The sequence below is a fragment of the Pseudochaenichthys georgianus genome, chromosome 17, assembly GCF_902827115.2.
Source record: "Pseudochaenichthys georgianus chromosome 17, fPseGeo1.2, whole genome shotgun sequence".
In the NCBI taxonomy this organism is placed as follows: Eukaryota; Metazoa; Chordata; class Actinopteri; order Perciformes; family Channichthyidae; genus Pseudochaenichthys; species Pseudochaenichthys georgianus.
This window is the reverse complement of record NC_047519.1, coordinates 18,169,812-18,188,285: the sequence shown is the minus strand read 5'-3', so window position 1 is coordinate 18,188,285 and position 18,474 is coordinate 18,169,812. Positions and strand designations below refer to the sequence as shown.

The 18,474-nt window shown below is 40.6% G+C and overlaps 1 protein-coding gene across 1 annotated transcript; it reads left to right on the top strand.

The window, feature by feature from the left end:
• The first annotated feature begins 1,744 nt into the window (after window positions 1-1,744).
• On the top strand, window positions 1,745-15,259 carry klhl20 (kelch-like family member 20). Its single transcript, XM_034104231.2, has 14 exons — window positions 1,745-1,869; window positions 3,535-3,598; window positions 3,805-4,062; window positions 4,191-4,299; window positions 8,477-8,683; window positions 8,855-9,013; window positions 9,135-9,229; window positions 9,336-9,451; window positions 9,953-10,136; window positions 10,232-10,375; window positions 10,916-11,049; window positions 11,161-11,369; window positions 11,564-11,670; window positions 12,172-15,259. Exons 2-14 carry the CDS (start codon window positions 3,576-3,578, stop codon window positions 12,254-12,256), a joined length of 1,830 nt encoding a protein of 609 aa, XP_033960122.1. The 5' UTR covers window positions 1,745-1,869; window positions 3,535-3,575; the 3' UTR covers window positions 12,257-15,259.
• Window positions 15,260-18,474: the final 3,215 nt, after the last annotated feature.

Sequence of the window (18,474 nt, the reverse complement as noted above, 5' to 3'; positions counted from 1 at the left end):
CACACACCACACACACACACACACACACACACACACACACACACACACACACACACACACACACACACACACACACACACACACACACACACACACACACACACACACACACACACACACACACACACACACACACACACACACACACACACACACAGAAAGAGAGAGGGGGTGTATGAGAGGCCCTCGCTGTCTGGTAGAGTGGCAGACGATTCTCTAGGCTCAGTAATTTATTCACATTGTTGGCCAATACAAACCAACTCCATACATTACCATGCATCAAGTCTGTGTGAGGCCAACTTTGAGTAAATCATTACAGTTGCTATTCAATCTCTCCATAGTAAAAATAGAACAATATGCAATGCAACAAGCTCTGATTAAATATATATTTATGGTAGAATAAAAAAAATGTAACTATTCAATATATTGACTTGGTATAGATAAATGTTGTCTTTAATTATGAGATACTTCCACCATCTACCAACATGTCCCACAAGATTGTATTGCATGGTTTACAACCAGAACGCTGTCTCAGTCAGTGCCAGTTACAAGCTATGAAACAACATTGCTTAAGAGGTTAATAAACAACATCACACCTATGTTGCAAATGTATTATCTTTTCAATTTACACACGGCATCTATTGCACGTCTGTCCGTCCTGGAGAGGGATCCCTCCTCTGTGGCTCTCCCTGAGGTTTCTCCCATTTTCCCTTTAAACTGGGTTTTCTTTGGAAGTTTTTCCTTGTACGATGTGAGGGTCTAAGGACAGAGGGTGTCGTATTGTCATACTGATATTCTGTACACACTGTGAAGACCACTGAGACAAATGTAACATTTGTGATATTGGGCTATATAAATAAACATTGATTGAAATGTATTTCAAGTTTGTTTCTTTTTCTTACAAAACAAAAAAAGTAAAGAAGTAAAGTAGACTCAATTAATCCATGTAAGACACACATTAGAATCCATATTCATCCTCCACCTGTTGATAAACGTAGATTCATATTTTAGATAACACACACACACACACACACACACACACACACACACACACACACACACACACACACACACACACACACACACACACACACACACACACACACACACACACACACACACACACACACACACACACACACACACACACACACACACACACACACACACACACACACACACACACACACACACACACACACACACACACACACACACACACACACACACACACACACACACACACACACACTGGCAACAGTAGCAGACTAGCAGGACGAGCAACTGTTTCCATGGTCGACACAACAATGTATTCAGTTGCCTTAAAATAGGCTTTGAATCTGTAGGCTACTTTTGTAAAATTGTTTTAATATTTCCTCAAATAATCAGTTACAAACAAGCACGTTTTATACCGTTTTTTCTTCTTCACACATTTAAGATGAGGGTGAAAGTAGTAACATGTAAAGATTTTCATCTTTGCATCTCTCGAAAATCATCTTGCAGCGCTCTCTGGTGGATAGCAGGAGCAACAGATTTAATATGACTGACATTTCAGAGAGCATTTTGACACGTAGGCTATGTGGTTGTTGTAACATTAAACTGTACAAATTCCCCTGACATTGAACCAAATCTTCCCTTAGTTGTAGATATGTGTAAATGCTATAATATTTCCTAGTTTGCATGTAAACCATTACAATGACGTAATCTCATTATTTTATTTTGAAAAACACAATGTCCGGAAGTGGCGCTTGGAATTTGGCATGCGCATAATACAGAGGAAGAAAAACACCAGTGTTTAGCCGACGGTATACAATTGTAAACATTAGCAACCCGGTCAACTTCTTCCTGTCGTTAGGATGGAAATATAAGGTAAACCCCCGTCTTAATTAGCTTTAATTTTTTTAATAACTGTCACCGCAAATACATACCGTTTTGGAAGCGTTAACTTATTTAATGTTAGCATTACAGTTTAGTTCATCCGTGCATTGTGAATGATGTCTAGGCAGACTCAAGCGGCCACAGACACCCTAAACATGTCAGCCAACTTGGAAATGTCTTCATGTGTTGCTATATTTCGTTTTGTTTGTTTGCAACCATTTACTTGACCGTTTCGTGTGTTTTGAGTTAGGGGTCGCCTGTGGATTCCATACTGCTAAGTTAGCAATAGCACATAGCATCAACCGACATCCTCGGGAAGTAGCTTTTAATATTATGAGCAAACGCAATTTAACACAGGTGCAGGCACTTCTTCTTTTAGTATATGTATAATGTGTTTCTGTAACAACTTTTGATTAACCTCAATGAAGCCACATTCGTAGCATAACATTGTAAATGGTAGTTAACGTTTGGTAGCTAGCTAAGTGTTCTGCCTTCGCATCCGGTTCTGTATATCTGCTGAAACTGCTAACAACAAACAGTTAGCTTATCTCAACTACTTGTTAATCAAGCGAAGAATGCAGCTCCAAATAAATCACTCACAGGGAGTGATCTGATTAACTGTACTAACTTCAAATGAACTGATAGGACTGGCATTGGGGTTAATTGGACTTGAAGCTAATGTTTATAGTCAAGCCTGAGCCGCTGTCTTGCTGATCCCGTAAAACACCAATAGTTCTGCGTTCTTGGTTTCCCCAAGTAATCCTCATAAGGTTAATACAGTTAGTGCGATGCCATTTGAAAACCGTCCTTCATCTAGCTGCTGCCTTCTATGAAAGCTGACTACCAAACCAACTGTTGTAGTTTACGAACACATACAGATGAATGAACAAAACAGGGAATGAGGACTTGAATTAACCAATTTGCAATCTAGCTAGTCTTTGTATTCCATTCATTCTCCAAACCCCACGGGATGCAACAGACAAGTAAGGACATACTGTACTTTACAATAGCAGGTATCACAACATTAAAACATTTCACAAGTGTAACTAGCTCACAGTAGTGAAATAGATGCATTTTCTTAATATAATTACTTTGCAAGGAACAGTAGCCCACCTTTCTGAACATTGTAGAAAACATTTATTTTGTAGACTGTGCCAGAAAAGTGTAGATTCAACTCCATGTTCCTTTTTAAGGCTGTAGTGAGTGTTGCTCTCTTAGAGGACTGTAATACATTTTAAGCAGTTTTCTAATCCCCATTTACCTGTATGTTTGGATAACAAATACATAAAAAGTCACCTCATAGTTATATTGTCCACATGACCACACCATTATTGAAACACCTGTTTAACAAGGTGTCAACTAAACCATTGTTAGTCTTACAGAAGCAGGGTTCATTGAACTGCGGCGTCTTTTGAACTTGATGGATTGTACAGGTGTGTCTAAATAACCTGTGACTCAGTATAAGAAAACAGATCAATCTGATTCCTGTCTTTTGTCAGAGATATAGCTACAGATCAAATTTGGAAAGGTGTGTGGCACAAAGAAAATGAAAAAACAGTGCGACATTCACTTACAATTCCTTTATTCCATCTCTTACATTTCAAATGAGGACAGACTGACTACAGACAACGTTTGATTAGTTTTGCTGTGTTTTAGGTCAACCCCAAGCTGTGGGACCCAACGTTTTTCTTCAGTGCATGGACGCAAAGCTAATGCGCAGGTAGGTGTGGTATTAAGGCTCTATCACTAGACCTTAAACAAGAATGTTTTTTAATCAAAGATAAGAATAAATGATTATGCTGAGTTTCTGTTCAACTTAAATGTAGATGGCTTCCAGGCTGAACAAGATGAGTTGTTGAAAAATGTCAAGTGAAAACATAGGGTACATTTACTTACTTTATTATTGCCCATCCGATTTCTTTTTAGGGCCACTAGCGCACGTCAAGACGCCACTGGAATGGACATCACCAGCCGCTGTACTCTGGGGGACCCCAACAAGCTCCCTGAAGGGGTCCCCCAGCCTGCACGCATGCCCTACGTCTCGGACAAACACCCGCGACAGACCCTGGAGGTGATCAACTTGCTGAGAAAACACCGGGAGCTCTGTGACGTGGTGCTGGTGGTGGGTGCCAAGAAGATCTACGCTCACCGTGTCATCCTGTCCGCCTGCAGCCCGTACTTCAGGTACCAAGAGACAAACACTGAATTCCACTCAGATATGGCGAAGGAAATCAATCCACTGAGGTCACATAAAAGTGCAGGTGGAAATGGAATACTTTTGAGTGCTGGCTGTAACGGTGATATCTGTTCAGGGCGATGTTCACTGGAGAGCTGGCAGAGAGCAGGCAGACTGAAGTGGTGATCCGCGACATCGATGAGAGAGCCATGGAGCTGCTCATTGACTTTGCCTACACATCACAGGTAACGCCAGTGGCAGTAAACAGTGTTTATATTTGGCATCAGGCATTGGCTGTGTATCGTTTGTAGTAACACAAAATACAATGTTTCTCGCAAATCTACCACTGCTACCATCATGGCCAAAAATCTCAATAACATGACAAATAGTGATAATGGCCGCTAAATATGTCAAAAACGACAGCTACCTGCTCCAACAATTCTTTAAGTCTGAACAAGACATTACATTACAGTGGATGTAATAACATATATTTTACGGTGGCCCTGAAGTGCAAGACGCCACAGCATTTCAGAAAACGCCACAGCATTTCCGAAAACACTACAGCATTTCAGAAAACGCCACAGCATTTCACAAAACACTACAACATTTCCGAAAACACTACAGCATTTCACGAAACACAACAGCATTTCACAAAACACAACAGCATTTCAGAAAACGCCGCAGCATTTCACAAAACACCACAGCATTTCACAAAACACCACAGCATTTCAACTTATACGGAAAGGGTATTCCTTTAGGGCAGTGGTTTTCAAACTGTGGGGTTGCGGAGGTACTGCAGGGGGGTCGCGGGAAGATTTTTAAATTTTTATTATTTTCTCCTTTTAGCTTTGTGAAACCTTGAGATGACGTTGTTTTTAAAGTGCACCTATATAAATCAAATGTATTATTATTATTCAATTGTAAACAAACACTGCTCGAAAATATCTCATTGGTCAGAGAGCTGTGAGCTAATGCTGCCTTTTGCAACATTACTTGTGTGAGATAGGCTTTTTCTGCTGTTGCTGCCATCAAAACGAAATACAGATCAAAGCTGAACATTGAGAATGAACTGAGAGTGGCAGTCTCAAAACAACAGCCCTGGTTTGAGAAGATCTGCAAGGGAAAGCAAGCACACACAAGTAATTGATAAGCTAGTGTGGAATAGGAATGGTAAAGTGATGTGATCGTTTGCAACCTGCAGTAGAAATAGTAGTTAATTAATATATTTTCCTTAAAGAAATTTGAATTTAAAAATCTACTACTCAGGGAAGAAGACCAACCAGTTTTAATTAGGCCAAATTAATTCACAGTATCTATTACAAGCACTTTTGTTCATGTGTAATCCATAATAAATGTAATGTTTTTACAACAATATACAATTAATCCTACCAACATAGATGGGAACCGGGTTGGGGGGTCCCGAAAATATTTCCAATACCCAAGGGCAGGGGTAGACATTAAGGGTAAAATGCCACTGGCCCTCCGGGCCGGTGGAATTGTATTATCACTGGCCCCACCATTGTAACCACTGGCCCGGAGCATTCGTCCACCAAAACAAAAATCGACTAATAATGAAGAAAATTAACACATTTGTTGCAATAGTAGCCTAATTTATGCACTAACTACATGTACTACAACATTTGAATAATCAGTTCTTCCTCATTTTCCTCAATTGTTCATATTTGGTTTATTAAAATAATGATATTGCGGTCATTGTTAAAAAATGTCTGCTATTATTATGAGTATTATTATTTGTATAATGTACTTTCTGCCTTCATGTCATTAGGAGTTAGATATGTAATGGCTATGTAATTGATTTGATTAGAACCTTCATTATCCTAAACTGCATTATTATCTGCATTCATTATCGCCAATACCTTTATATTGTCTACTCTTCACTTACTTGTCAGCATTGATGTACAGAGCCGACAGAAGACCTTGTTTATATTGGCATCATATTGAGAGGTGCAGCCAGTGACGCGTCCTAGAACCAGGAAGTAAGCTGCTGGTTCCCTCGACAAAAAGCAATGGGATTTCTCCACAGGGTTTTGGAAAATAGCTGGAAATAAGGTCTGTGGAAAACTAACCTGTTTGATAAATGCACGTTTTGTTCAGCCGGATAATCTCCACATGTCTACCCTACTTTTATAATTTTCCAATCATAAATCTAATCGATAGATTATAAAAGGGTTTTAGGACGCGGCACTGCAGCCAACTCCATCGATCAAGCTGGCTGAAACTTTCTCTCCCTCTTCTTCTCATACTCCCTGTCACTCTCCTTTAACTCCTACGGTGACTTTCTTTTATTTGAAGATAGTTTTTTGCACGGCGCTTGGCCGATTACCGCTGGTATTAAAAACATTTTAGCGAATGGTTAGGTGGCGCGATAGTCTGTAGTGAAGGAGCGCGCTGCCGCTCACGGGAGCCTGCTCGCGCTGCGCTCCGCAGCAAACAGCTGTTTGCTTTTCCCCCCCAACAACGACAACCGACTCACGGAACGCTATGTTGTAGCGTTAATAAACGAAACAATTTAACTGAATTGCTAGTCAAAATATCTATACCACAGGAAAATTTTTTTAAAGCAATATTTTTAGTGGCCCGAGCGGGCAAGTGGAAAGTGCGTTATGCTGGCCCGGGGTGTCTAAATAGTGCTTCCGGGCCAGCGGGCCATTTATTATGTCGACTGAAAACGTTTGGGAACCACTGCTTTAGGGAGAACACTTCTTGTTTGTGATTGGACATGGCAAATACAGTCGCTGCTTTATTTATGTCTGTATGATGTTGTTGTGAGTGTGGACGGAGCAGCTACAGGTTAGTTTAGCCTGATGGATCCGATTCCATTCAGAAAACACTCATTTTAAAAGCTTTTCACCTGCCGTCTTGTCTGCAGACTTGTCAAAGCGTTAATTCGTGGTTTTTACTAACCGGTATCAGTATGTAGTTATTTCGGCATCACTTTGAAACGTGTATTACAATTAAATCACCGTCAAATATGTTCATTTTGTTGTAGTTGGTATCTCCCATAGGATTTACATGGAGATACGCCCCGCCCCCTCTCCAGCGCACCTTGTTTGAATGACAGGAACAAACACAGCTGACAGCCGCGGTGAAACTCGAGCGATTAGACCGATGCGAATATTGGGTAGTCTACAATAATATTTACATGCAGATAAGCCCCTTAAAAACCAGGGGAGAGCTTTAGAGAGCTCTCTCCTGAAAGACTGAGAGGCTCTGATAACCTCAGCTCAGTGAGGTAAAGGCACACCTTTATATGATCATTATAGTTATACAACAATAAGAGAATATATTTTTCATCTATTCTCTTATAGTATAAAATAATATATGACAGTAAAAAAAAGTTGTTATTAATAAACAAGAATACAGTTTGAAAGGGGAGTGATTTGTAAAATATCCATAAAGAAAAAGAAAATATGTATATGATAGGATACTAAATACATTTGCACACATCTTGTGTCCATAACTTTCTGTGTTGGTGGTCATCCCACAACCGTGCATGCATTCACGAGTCATAGTGAGTGTCTGCACTTTGGGGGGGGCAGCTCAAATCTTGCCTAGGGCGGCAAATTAGTCAGGGCCGGCCTTGCTGTAGCTAGTAGTAGTAGTAGTAGTAGTAGTAGTAGTAGTAGTAGTAGAACCTTTATTTATCCAGGAAAATCAATTAAGAACACATTTATTTACAATGATGACCTGACAGGAGGCAAAGGCTTCCTGAGGGGATGGGGTTTGGGAGGGAAAATAAAAAAGTGCAGGTCTGCCCCATCCACTCTCACAACAACGTCATACAGACATAAATAAAGCAGCGACTGTATTCGCCATGACATAGACAGTCTGTGTTTTGTATATGTTTAACTTTTGTCCAGTTTCTGAACAGATATGAGGAGCTGTGAGCTCTGAGTGTGTGCTAACAGCTAATGGATGATGTGTTGGGCCAATCACGCAGCGTCATTTCTTGATTGGCAGCAAAAACAACCAATCACAGCAGTGCTTCTCTGGCTGGCTCTGTCCAATCACAAACAAGAAGTGTTCTCCCTAAAGGAATACCCTTTCCTTCCAATGTGAAATGCTGTTGTGTTTTCTGAAATGCTGTGGTGTCTTGCACTGCAGGGCCACCGTAATATTTCCACACTTGCACACAATACAGCTAAGTCCACAACAAGGTAATTGATAAGTATCAATAAGGATATAAATACAGCATTTCGAAGATGCTGTATTTCCCTCACAGTACAGTAAGGTCTGTCATCATTAACCCAAAGAATAATGTACATGTTACTAGGTAATGTCACTCTCAAAGCATAAGAAATAGCTCAACACATCCGCAGTGAGGATGGAAATAACTAGTTTCACTCACGTGCCTCACAGCTTCATCAAGAGTGTCTGATGTCTCTACCTCCCTGCTCCTAGGTGACGGTAGAGGAGGGAAACGTGCAGACGCTGCTCCCCGCCGCCTGCCTTCTGCAGCTGGCTGAGATCCAGGAGGCCTGCTGCGAGTTCCTCAAGAGGCAGCTGGATCCCTCCAACTGTCTGGGCATCAGGGCCTTCGCAGACACACACTCCTGCCGAGAGTTGCTGCGCATCGCAGACAAGTTCACCCAGCACAATTTTCAGGAGGTAAGAACATGGATAAGAATGAGTGTTTCCACAGTCCCCTGTCACTTGTTGTTTTAAACCCGTACAATATAGTTTGATGATTCAAAGCTCCACTGATCAAGGAGCATTTGACTTTTCTGTTCTCTCTTTGTAAAACAGCTGCTGACAGACTGTTCTTCTCTTGTGTCGTAGGTAATGGAAAGTGAGGAGTTCATGCTGCTGCCTGCCAACCAGTTGATTGACATCATTTCCAGCGATGAGCTCAATGTGCGTAGCGAGGAGCAGGTTTTTAACGCTGTCATGGCCTGGGTGAAGTACAGCATTCAGGAGCGCAGACCACAGCTACCCCAGGTTTGTGGGTGTAGAAATATCAGTTATCAGTATATAACGGTTACTGGTTATTGTCTGTATAGTTGTTGGTGTACATTAAAGTCATGTATGCCCAGCATGACTTATTTCCTGTGTTGTGTAGGTCTTGCAGCATGTCCGTCTGCCGCTGCTCAGCCCCAAGTTCCTGGTGGGAACTGTTGGGTCAGACCCTCTCATAAAAAGTGACGAAGAGTGCAGGTGAGTGCTGTTTATCAGCCATTTCAATGTCATTGGTGAGAAAAATGCATCTTGTGGTTGTAAAATACTGAGATGAAAAACATTTACCTTGATTTTGTTTTCACAGAGACCTGGTTGACGAGGCTAAGAATTACCTGCTGCTACCACAGGAGAGGCCACTCATGCAGGGTCCCAGAACACGGCCGAGGAAACCTATTCGCTGTGGAGAAGTCCTATTTGCAGGTCAGTATTTTCCGACAAAGGTTTTGTTGTTTGGTAATGATGATGATGATAACTATATATTTTAATCTCTCCACTCATAATGTCTGGTGAAAATAAGACCATGTAATCACAATTTCTATTATGTTACAATTGGTTAAAGAATGTTCACATATCCTTTTTTATTAAATATATCATCCCAACAAGGGTTTTATAGAGCGTGGTAAAGAAGACTGGTTGGGTTTGTTTGCCAGGTAATATTTGACCAAGATATCTGTTATTTTTCCAGGACATTTAAATCTTCCAGGACACACCCAGCGGCAATAATGAAATAATTTAATAATTAAAAATAATCTGTTTTAGACGATAACTTAAATCAAGATTCCGTTGCAATCGAATATGGAGAATTATGTAGACACCACTGCCTGTTTGGAGGATGATTGTAGTTTACCTTGGTGAAGGAAATAGCTTGCATACATCATGTGCAAAACTGTAAACCCTCTTTTTTGTCTCCTTGTCTTGTAGTTGGAGGTTGGTGCAGTGGTGATGCCATCTCCAGCGTTGAGCGTTATGATCCCCAGACCAACGAGTGGCGGATGGTGGCGTCGATGAGTAAACGGCGGTGTGGAGTGGGTGTCAGTGTTCTGGACGACTTGCTGTATGCGGTGGGAGGTCACGATGGCTCGTCGTACCTCAACTCTGTGGAGAGGTGTGGCACGATCACTCAGGATCTGTTGGAAATTAAGATATAAAAATATATTTAACATCATTATTAATCGTCTTTAATTAATCTGTCCTGTCCAGATACGATCCTAAGACCAATCAGTGGAGCAGTGACGTGGCCCCTACTAGCACATGTCGTACCAGCGTGGGGGTGGCTGTCCTTGGAGGTTATCTGTATGCTGTAGGGGGACAGGATGGGGTTTCCTGTCTCAACATAGTAGAAAGGTATGTCATATTCTCAATATATGACAAACCGTCCATGTAACCATCTCCACTTAGTGTATAGAAGTGTAAAGATTTTTTTTGTCTAATTATTGTCAAATACTGAAAGAAGAAAAAGCGTCTGATGGCACCTCATCTGTAATGATGCTAAGATAATTAGCCAAATGAACTATTGCTATCTAACCCAACATTAGTTCCTCTGTGCATACAATAACTTTTTTATCTGTTGCTTGTTTTGCTGTGTTTGTGATTATTGTATTAATTCTGTTTCAGTGAAACAGATTTCTCTTTCTTGCGTGTTTTTTATTTAGTCCTCCATTTATTTCTTAATGCTTTCTTGCACCAGCCTTTTGATATGATGGCCCTTTTAGCATCCTATGTTATATAGCTTTAACTTGATGGCCACAGCCCTGCCCACTTTTGTCCACGTCCACATTGACTTACTTCCAATCACATGGGCCCAAGAAAAGTTCTTAACATTACTGAAAAGCTGGTGTTTAGTCTTAATCCTAGAGATAAAACGGTGTCCTTCTTGTGCTTTAGGTATGATCCTAAGGAAAACAAATGGACTCGTGTGGCCTCCATGAGCACCAGGAGGCTGGGTGTAGCCGTGGCGGTGCTCGGGGGCTTCCTGTACGCTGTAGGAGGGTCTGATGGGACGTCACCATTAAATACAGGTAGGTACTGAGTAAAGTGACAAGTACACTCTTAAAGCTAGGCGATGCAGTTTTTTGCTGTTCTACAGTTAATAATCCCTCCTTATCTGTGGGTGCTTCTCTCCTCCTCAGTGGAGCGCTACAACCCTCAGGAGAACCGCTGGCACACGGTGTCTCCGATGGGAACCAGGAGGAAACACCTGGGCTGCGCGGTGTACCAGGACATGATTTACTCCGTGGGAGGGAGAGACGACACCACAGAGCTGAGCAGTGCGGAGCGATACAACCCCCGCACAAACCAGTGGTCTCCTGTCGTGGCCATGACGTCCAGACGGAGCGGGGTGAGTGTGTGCTGGGATTAAGTGCAATTTTAAAAATAATGTACTTCTTTACAGGCTTATGGAAAAAGCTATAGATACATAATATTATCTCCAAAATATTTTTTTTCAGTTAAGTTACCATATTTGATATTAAAGGAACTCAAATCCACCAATCTGCATACAGAGCTGAAGTGTTTGTGTTATTGTGTGTGTAGGTGGGCTTGGCTGTGGTGAACGGTCAGCTGATGGCAGTGGGAGGCTTCGATGGGACGACGTATCTCAAAACTATAGAAGTGTATGACCCTGACGCAAACACATGGAGGTAAGAGGCACCATGTGAAATAATAACGTTACTGAATACAGTTACTACATACAGGTTATTAGCTTTTTGCACTTTATGTTGTAGTTGCAAGGCTGTTCAACTAAAATGAAGTTACCTTTAGCTTAGTTCATCGTTTAAGTACTTGTGAATTTGGGTTAGGGTTAATGTTAGTGTTCCACAGCAACATGTGTTTCCAGAAACAATGTTCACAATCCTCTGTTTGGTGTCAGGCTGTTTTCATACGCGTCACATATGCTTTGTACAGATATTGGATATTTATCTGTAATAACATTATCATAGAATATCACTTACATTATTGAATGTCCCGTTTCATAAAGACATGTCATAATTGACTGAGATCTTGTAATGTCACACTTCCTGTAAAGTTAGAAAGGCATGAAAATACCTAAAAAGTAGAAAGACCCAAAAGGAACCAGAACACATTCTTCCTACTGCACGAAATAGCACTTGAACTCCTCCCTCATTTGCTTCTCTTCCCAGGTTGTACGGAGGAATGAACTACCGCCGGCTAGGTGGGGGGGTGGGCGTCATAAAAATGACTCACTGTGAATCCCACATATGGTAACCCCAAACCTTAGCCCCCCCCCACACATACACAGTCACACACTTCTCATCACGCTGCAAAGGATGCCTCTTTTCACCGACTCCTGTGCCTCCAAAAGAGACGCTGCAATTCATGCGAGGATGAGAAAAAAGTGGTGGTTTGGGGAAGAGAAGGAAAGAGGGACAAACTTTGAACTCATCCCCCACTCTGAGGTCATTCACTTCGGAATGCCCTGCTTGTCTTCATTGATTGACCACCATGAAGTGCACTGAGAGCTGAACTCCACCGAGGAACATATAGCTTCCAGTTTCCCCAGTGTTCACCATCTTAGCCTCTCCGTGTGGGACATATCGAACTTTACAATGATTGCTGCTGCGGAAGATAACCTTACACATCTTAGGTTTGAAAAAGGTTTAAGCACCAGGTCCCTGGAAGAAGGATTTTCTCAGTCTGTCCAACTGTGAAAGCACCTATCACCTTCCCTTGTTGTCATATGCCAGCCCCCAAAACGGTGGTTACTGACCACCACCCTTAATGAGTTTCAAAGAAAACAGCAGACTAGAAAAGCTTCTGTTAATGGTGTATGATTCATATCTTTCAAGAAACTCAACATTAGTGTTACATTTACTCTGTTACATTTTTAAATCTACTTTTTTTTTTTACCATGCATACATCTCAGCTGTGGCTGTCATGTCTCTGGGCCTCATTTGTAGCATCAAACAGTGGAAAGCTGTCAGGCAGTCTATTTTATGAAGGCTAGGTGTTATGGCTCGATACCCTGAGAGGAAAAACACAGCTTATTTCACCAGAATGATGGGTAGTGTCCCTTGTTTTTTTGTATGAGGAAGTCACCGCAACATTTCCTTGTGAAGTTGTTGAATGGGGGTCACTGCTTCTGCTCACCTGCGGCTGTTTGCTACACAAACCGAAAGAAGTTTGTAAAAAAAAAACAATCTAAACTTGTTCGATCTAGACAGCAACGAGGCCCAAGTCAGTTCAGAAATATTAATAGAAAAATGCAGTACTCATTTATTATTATAATATATAGAAAAGCATTCTCTAGCCAACAGATGTTTTGCGGTTTCAGGAGTATACTGTATAAAGCCTGGGTATTTTCTCTTTTTTTGAGTCAATCTCATAATATCCCTAATTCTGTTACAGGTTTAACACTTAGGATCAAAGTCTGACCGCTGAAATATTTCATGACTAATGCAGTAGTATTCCCAGTTTGCCGCACATGAACATGATTTTTAACTGTATATGCATTGAAAAGTTAGTGATTAAAAGTTGTGTTTTCTTGACACAATCATAGGGTTTAGAAAGGCACAGGTCCTTTTTGTTCTTTATTCTCACTTTCAACATGTTGTATGTCCTCCTGCTGGAGGAGAGTTGTAGTGCAGCAATGACAGAAAACAAGAAAGAGCCTTTAGACAGACTTTTGCAAAGATTGGGGATCTTGCAAGGTTAATATTTAAAACACTACAACTAGATTCTGTTTGAGATTATTTCCCATCCTGCCCCAGGTAGAAATGCTCTCATGTTCACTGTGTAACACCAGTTTCTCCAACGTTTCCACAGTCCCAACATAACCCACACTTATTATGTTGTCTCCCTGTAATGTCTTCACAGAAGTGGTGGTTAATATAATAAAAGACTGAATAAAAACAGCTTGGTTTAACATCAACTTCACCAAGATCACAGGAGTGTGTAACAACTAGCAAAAGTATTGTGATTTTGTTAGACATTGTAATGTTTATGCGTCAGAGAAATAGCTTGAAGTGGTCCCTAAGTGATCTTAGCTCAATGTGAACTAAAGTGGAGATAGTTTGAATATATGGGGAAATTGGTTTGAATGGATCTCAGATTTGTTTGCATTGTGATTGGAAATGTATTTTAGATTGTATTTTTGTTCCCCCTTAAATATATTTTATATGGGTGTTCAGATGTGACCGAGGGGGGGGAGTCAACATGGAGGATTTATTTCATAGATTCAACACAACATGGTTAGACTTGCTCTGTGTCACATACATGCGGAACAAATGCAACATTACAACGCTGGTGTTATGCATTATAATAACCTCTTTTCCTAACCCTAATATTGGTGTTAATATTTAATATTATGGCAACCCAACATTTTGCTGCCTTTAGTTTTTCTATGCTAGAGGGAGATTTGAAGTCGCAGGATCAAAGTTTGGCTGATGAGGACATTTTGTTGAATTTTTTGGGTTATTTTGAATTTGCATTTTTCTTAGAGTTTGACTTTATGAAAAAGGCTCCATAACACACCCTCCATATTGATTGTGGTGTGTGCTTCTCAAAATGAAATGTTCTTGCCGTTATCAAACAAAAAAAGGATGCAGATCAGCCAAATGTGTATGCCTGCTTCTTGAAAACTCTTCCAAGAATACTTTGCTATTTTCACTGCCAGAGAATTACAAGGAACCCCCACTCAGTTTAAAACATATTGCTTTGGTTCCAGAACAACCTGTTAGTTGTTTTTTTCCAAATGTCATCAGCTTTGCAGTGATGTGCATTTCAGCTTATCCAATGACGTTTCAATTATTTATTTAGTTTATATATTCATCCTTTTTAAACTACATGTTGAGATTTGTTGATGTTCATTGTTAAGCGGCAGAAAAACATTTGCACCTTTGATATTAAGGCAGTGTTTTATTCGGACACAAAAACCTTATTCCCCCCTTTTGCCCACATCTTTATCGTTTTGATTTGGACTGTATTTGGTTTCCCAAACTGAGTGGGGTTTCCAGTAAACCATGTAAGCTACTAATGATGCATTTTGATTGTGATGAACAGAAGTCAGCCAGCTTGTGTGAAAATATGTGTTTTCTTTTCAAGCCTCTGCAATTTGTCCAACATGTGACCCTAACATGGTTGTGCTCATTGTTGTTTGTTCTCATGTGTCAAACAGCCGTCTCAACGCTGCACTCATCACTACAGCAGCTTCGGCCTCACCATGTTCACTACGACAACGATTAAACTTCTTTCCTGGGAATAAACCCCCAAAACAAACCTGTGTCTGACTCATTCTAACTGACACTATTTTTTCGTTTGAGTGAGAAAACACAAGTGGTACACATGTTCCAACACTATAGTTTATAAGCTCAAAATGCTCATGAACAGCAAACGTGAAGAATTACAGCAAAAAAGGATCATTTATAGTTAATCTATAAACTGCAGAATACTCATGCAGGCTAAGCGCTGTTTATCCTGTGGGTTTTAAGAGTCATTCACCATAAAGTTAAATTCCGATGTAATGTCTGTGATATCGCGAGGCTCTGTTTTAAGTCGGTAAACTGCTTAGCAGAGACTCTGCCTGTAGTGATGACTTCAGAGAGGAATCCTGGAGCTGCTCCACATTGTTGATTAAAGCCAAAACTCTCTTACTCTCAGCCAGGAGTCGCTTAGCAGTAAGCATCACCATGGCGAACTTAAATCTCAGGTGGAAAGGAAGAGCTCATTGAGGGGTGTAATCTTAGTTGTTGCTTTCATTTACAGCGTCTTTAAACATCTTTAAGTGTTCAAGAATTACTCGAACACTATTCTGTCAGCCATTAACCTTAAGTTGTAGAAACAACAGCAGGAACAAATGATCTTTTATTATCTCCTGCATTAATCCAGAATTATATTCATTTCTAAGGAACTCAGTATCCATTTAAACCACAAACACACACCAACAGTTGGCACTTTGATTACGCAGCATTATTTGTGTTGGGCTTACAGTATGTTTGCTGAAGGGAGAGTGTGTTTTTTGGGAGAATTGGCCTTGGAACAGTGGGGCAACATGTTTGACTATAGGGATCTTGGCATAACAGTGTTTCAGGGGATGATGTGTATTTGTAGGTTGACCTTGAAAATGATTCTAGACAATAACGTTTTGCCTATGGATTTAGATTTTTTTTAGACTCATTCCTGCAGCTTTCTATAACCACGTGTGCAATAATTAAGGATAAAAAGGACAGGACACTTGCAGGATCACACAAAGTCTCTTCAAAAGCATTCCTGTCATCATTATCACCTGTGTGGTCACTAACTAAACCACACTGTTTAAAAAAGAGGTTGACAAAACAGCTTGGGCTATTCAATATTATAACAAAAACTTTAGTTTTACTGTTGCATGCTGGTGTCGTGCTTGGTAGGAGTGGAAGCAGTGAACTGTGAAATGTCGATAGGCTCTATTTTTGTTCTGCTGTTTCCCTCAAGGCACCTAAGGGTGGACACACACCCAGCACACCTACACACACACAATCGTGAGAACAGTACATACACATCTCCTTCTGTTTCAGTACCACTTTTTATCTCTTTCTCATCTCGTTCTCCTTTTACGTCTCATGAATGAACACTGTGCCAATGGCTGCAGGCATTTCTTTACTGAACAATCTATTGTGTCTGTCCCAGAAGATACACCCTTGCTCTAAAATATACACTAAACCAAAATTTGCTCTGGGCAACAAACGTTTTCAATTCTTATATTTCTGTGTGAGCCGGCCTTTACTCCTGTATGTTGACTTTATATATGTGCATCTCATCTTTCATCGCGTAACCTTAACACTGAGCCGGAAACACACTGCCCAACATGACCAGCTGCTCCTCAGAGAATATAAGGGGCAGATGATGTGATCTTGAAAGGCCAAGGGTTATGGTTATATATAGTCCATACATGTATTTGTGTAGGATATGAGAAATGTATGAAAAAAAAATAAGATCGGGCTCCTTTTTTATAAACAGATCTGCGATTGAAATATGTCGATGTCTGGGTTTGATTGACAGGAGCTGGCAAGCTGATCTCCGGCACGACCCTAACCCTAACCCTGTGGGTGAGATTGTATTGCTGAAAAGTTATTTTAAGCTATCTGTGCACTGTTAGAAATGAACTATTCCCTGAGGTTTGTTGGAATGCTCATTCAAGAAGCTCGGCTGCAAAGTCCAAACTCCATTTCTGTTATGCTTGGCTCATGCTATAGCGTTATTATGATCAGCCAAGGAGGGAAACAGGGTTGATGCCAGCAGTCAAAGATAGGGAGTATGTAACAGCCAAGATATCTCCCACTTGGTGAGAACCTCACACAAGTGTGACATCTAAATAAAATCCAATATGCACATTTATAGACCCCTTTTACATCTTCCATTGAAATACCTCTCGAATCCAGATGGTATTAAAATAAGATGTAACTAGATTAGTTTACTAAATGGACTCCATTAGTTTACTAAATGGACTCCATTAGTTTACCAAATGGCGAAGTAATGAATCCTGAGTGCAGATATATGACTTATTCCCACCAAAATTGATATTGGACCCGTTTTTCATGAGCAACATTCTGGAAATAAAATCTTATATTTACAGACCAACAAATCCAGAGAAAGTGAGTTTTATCACGCCTTTTTGGTATCGGCTCCATGTCTGCTCTCCAAAAAATGCTTATGTAAACATATTAATTAGTAAGGCTATGTCTTGCACTTCTGTTTACATAATCCTTTATATTTATATACTGTAGTGTTATTTTTTTATTAGCACTCCTGCTTTTTTTTAATAGGCAGAATATAGAAATAATTTCCTCTGGATGAGAGTCTCTTCAAAGTATGTATGAGTATTATATCCTTGTGTGCCATTATCTTTTTTTAAAACATAAGCATAGCATGGATAAATACTTGTATAAGACATTGTAAAGTTACAAAAATATCATTAAAAGTATGTCGAATCAGGTTTTGAATGTGCCTTTTTTTTATTGAGGACCAAGCTGTGATTTGGCCCCTCCTCCCTCCTCCTCCTCCTCCTCCTCCTCCTCCTCCTCCTCCTCCTCCTCCTCCTCCTCCTCCTCCTGAGGAACACCATGAAGGTCAGTGTGTGATGAAGGTTGATTATCCTGATGAGATGCTGATTACAGAGTAGGTTCTCTTCAAGGTTCACAGACAGTCTGCTGCAAATTGGTCTGGGTCAATATGGATGTGAAGAAATAATGAAACTGTCTTGTTGTCTATAATGGTGATCACTGCTGGAAGTTGGCAGTGCAAAAACGTCCTCGTCTAAAAAAGAAAAGAAAACGTCCTCGACATGAGGAAGATGTTGAAAGGAACATGACTTATCCCTTCAGATGTTCACTCTACAATATGCAACACTTTACCTTGAGGCACTTTGCAAACGCTGTCATCTTGAGGAACTGTCTACGCTGAAATGGTATCTAGTCTGAAGTAACAGGCAGAAATAAAGCCGGCACCGATGT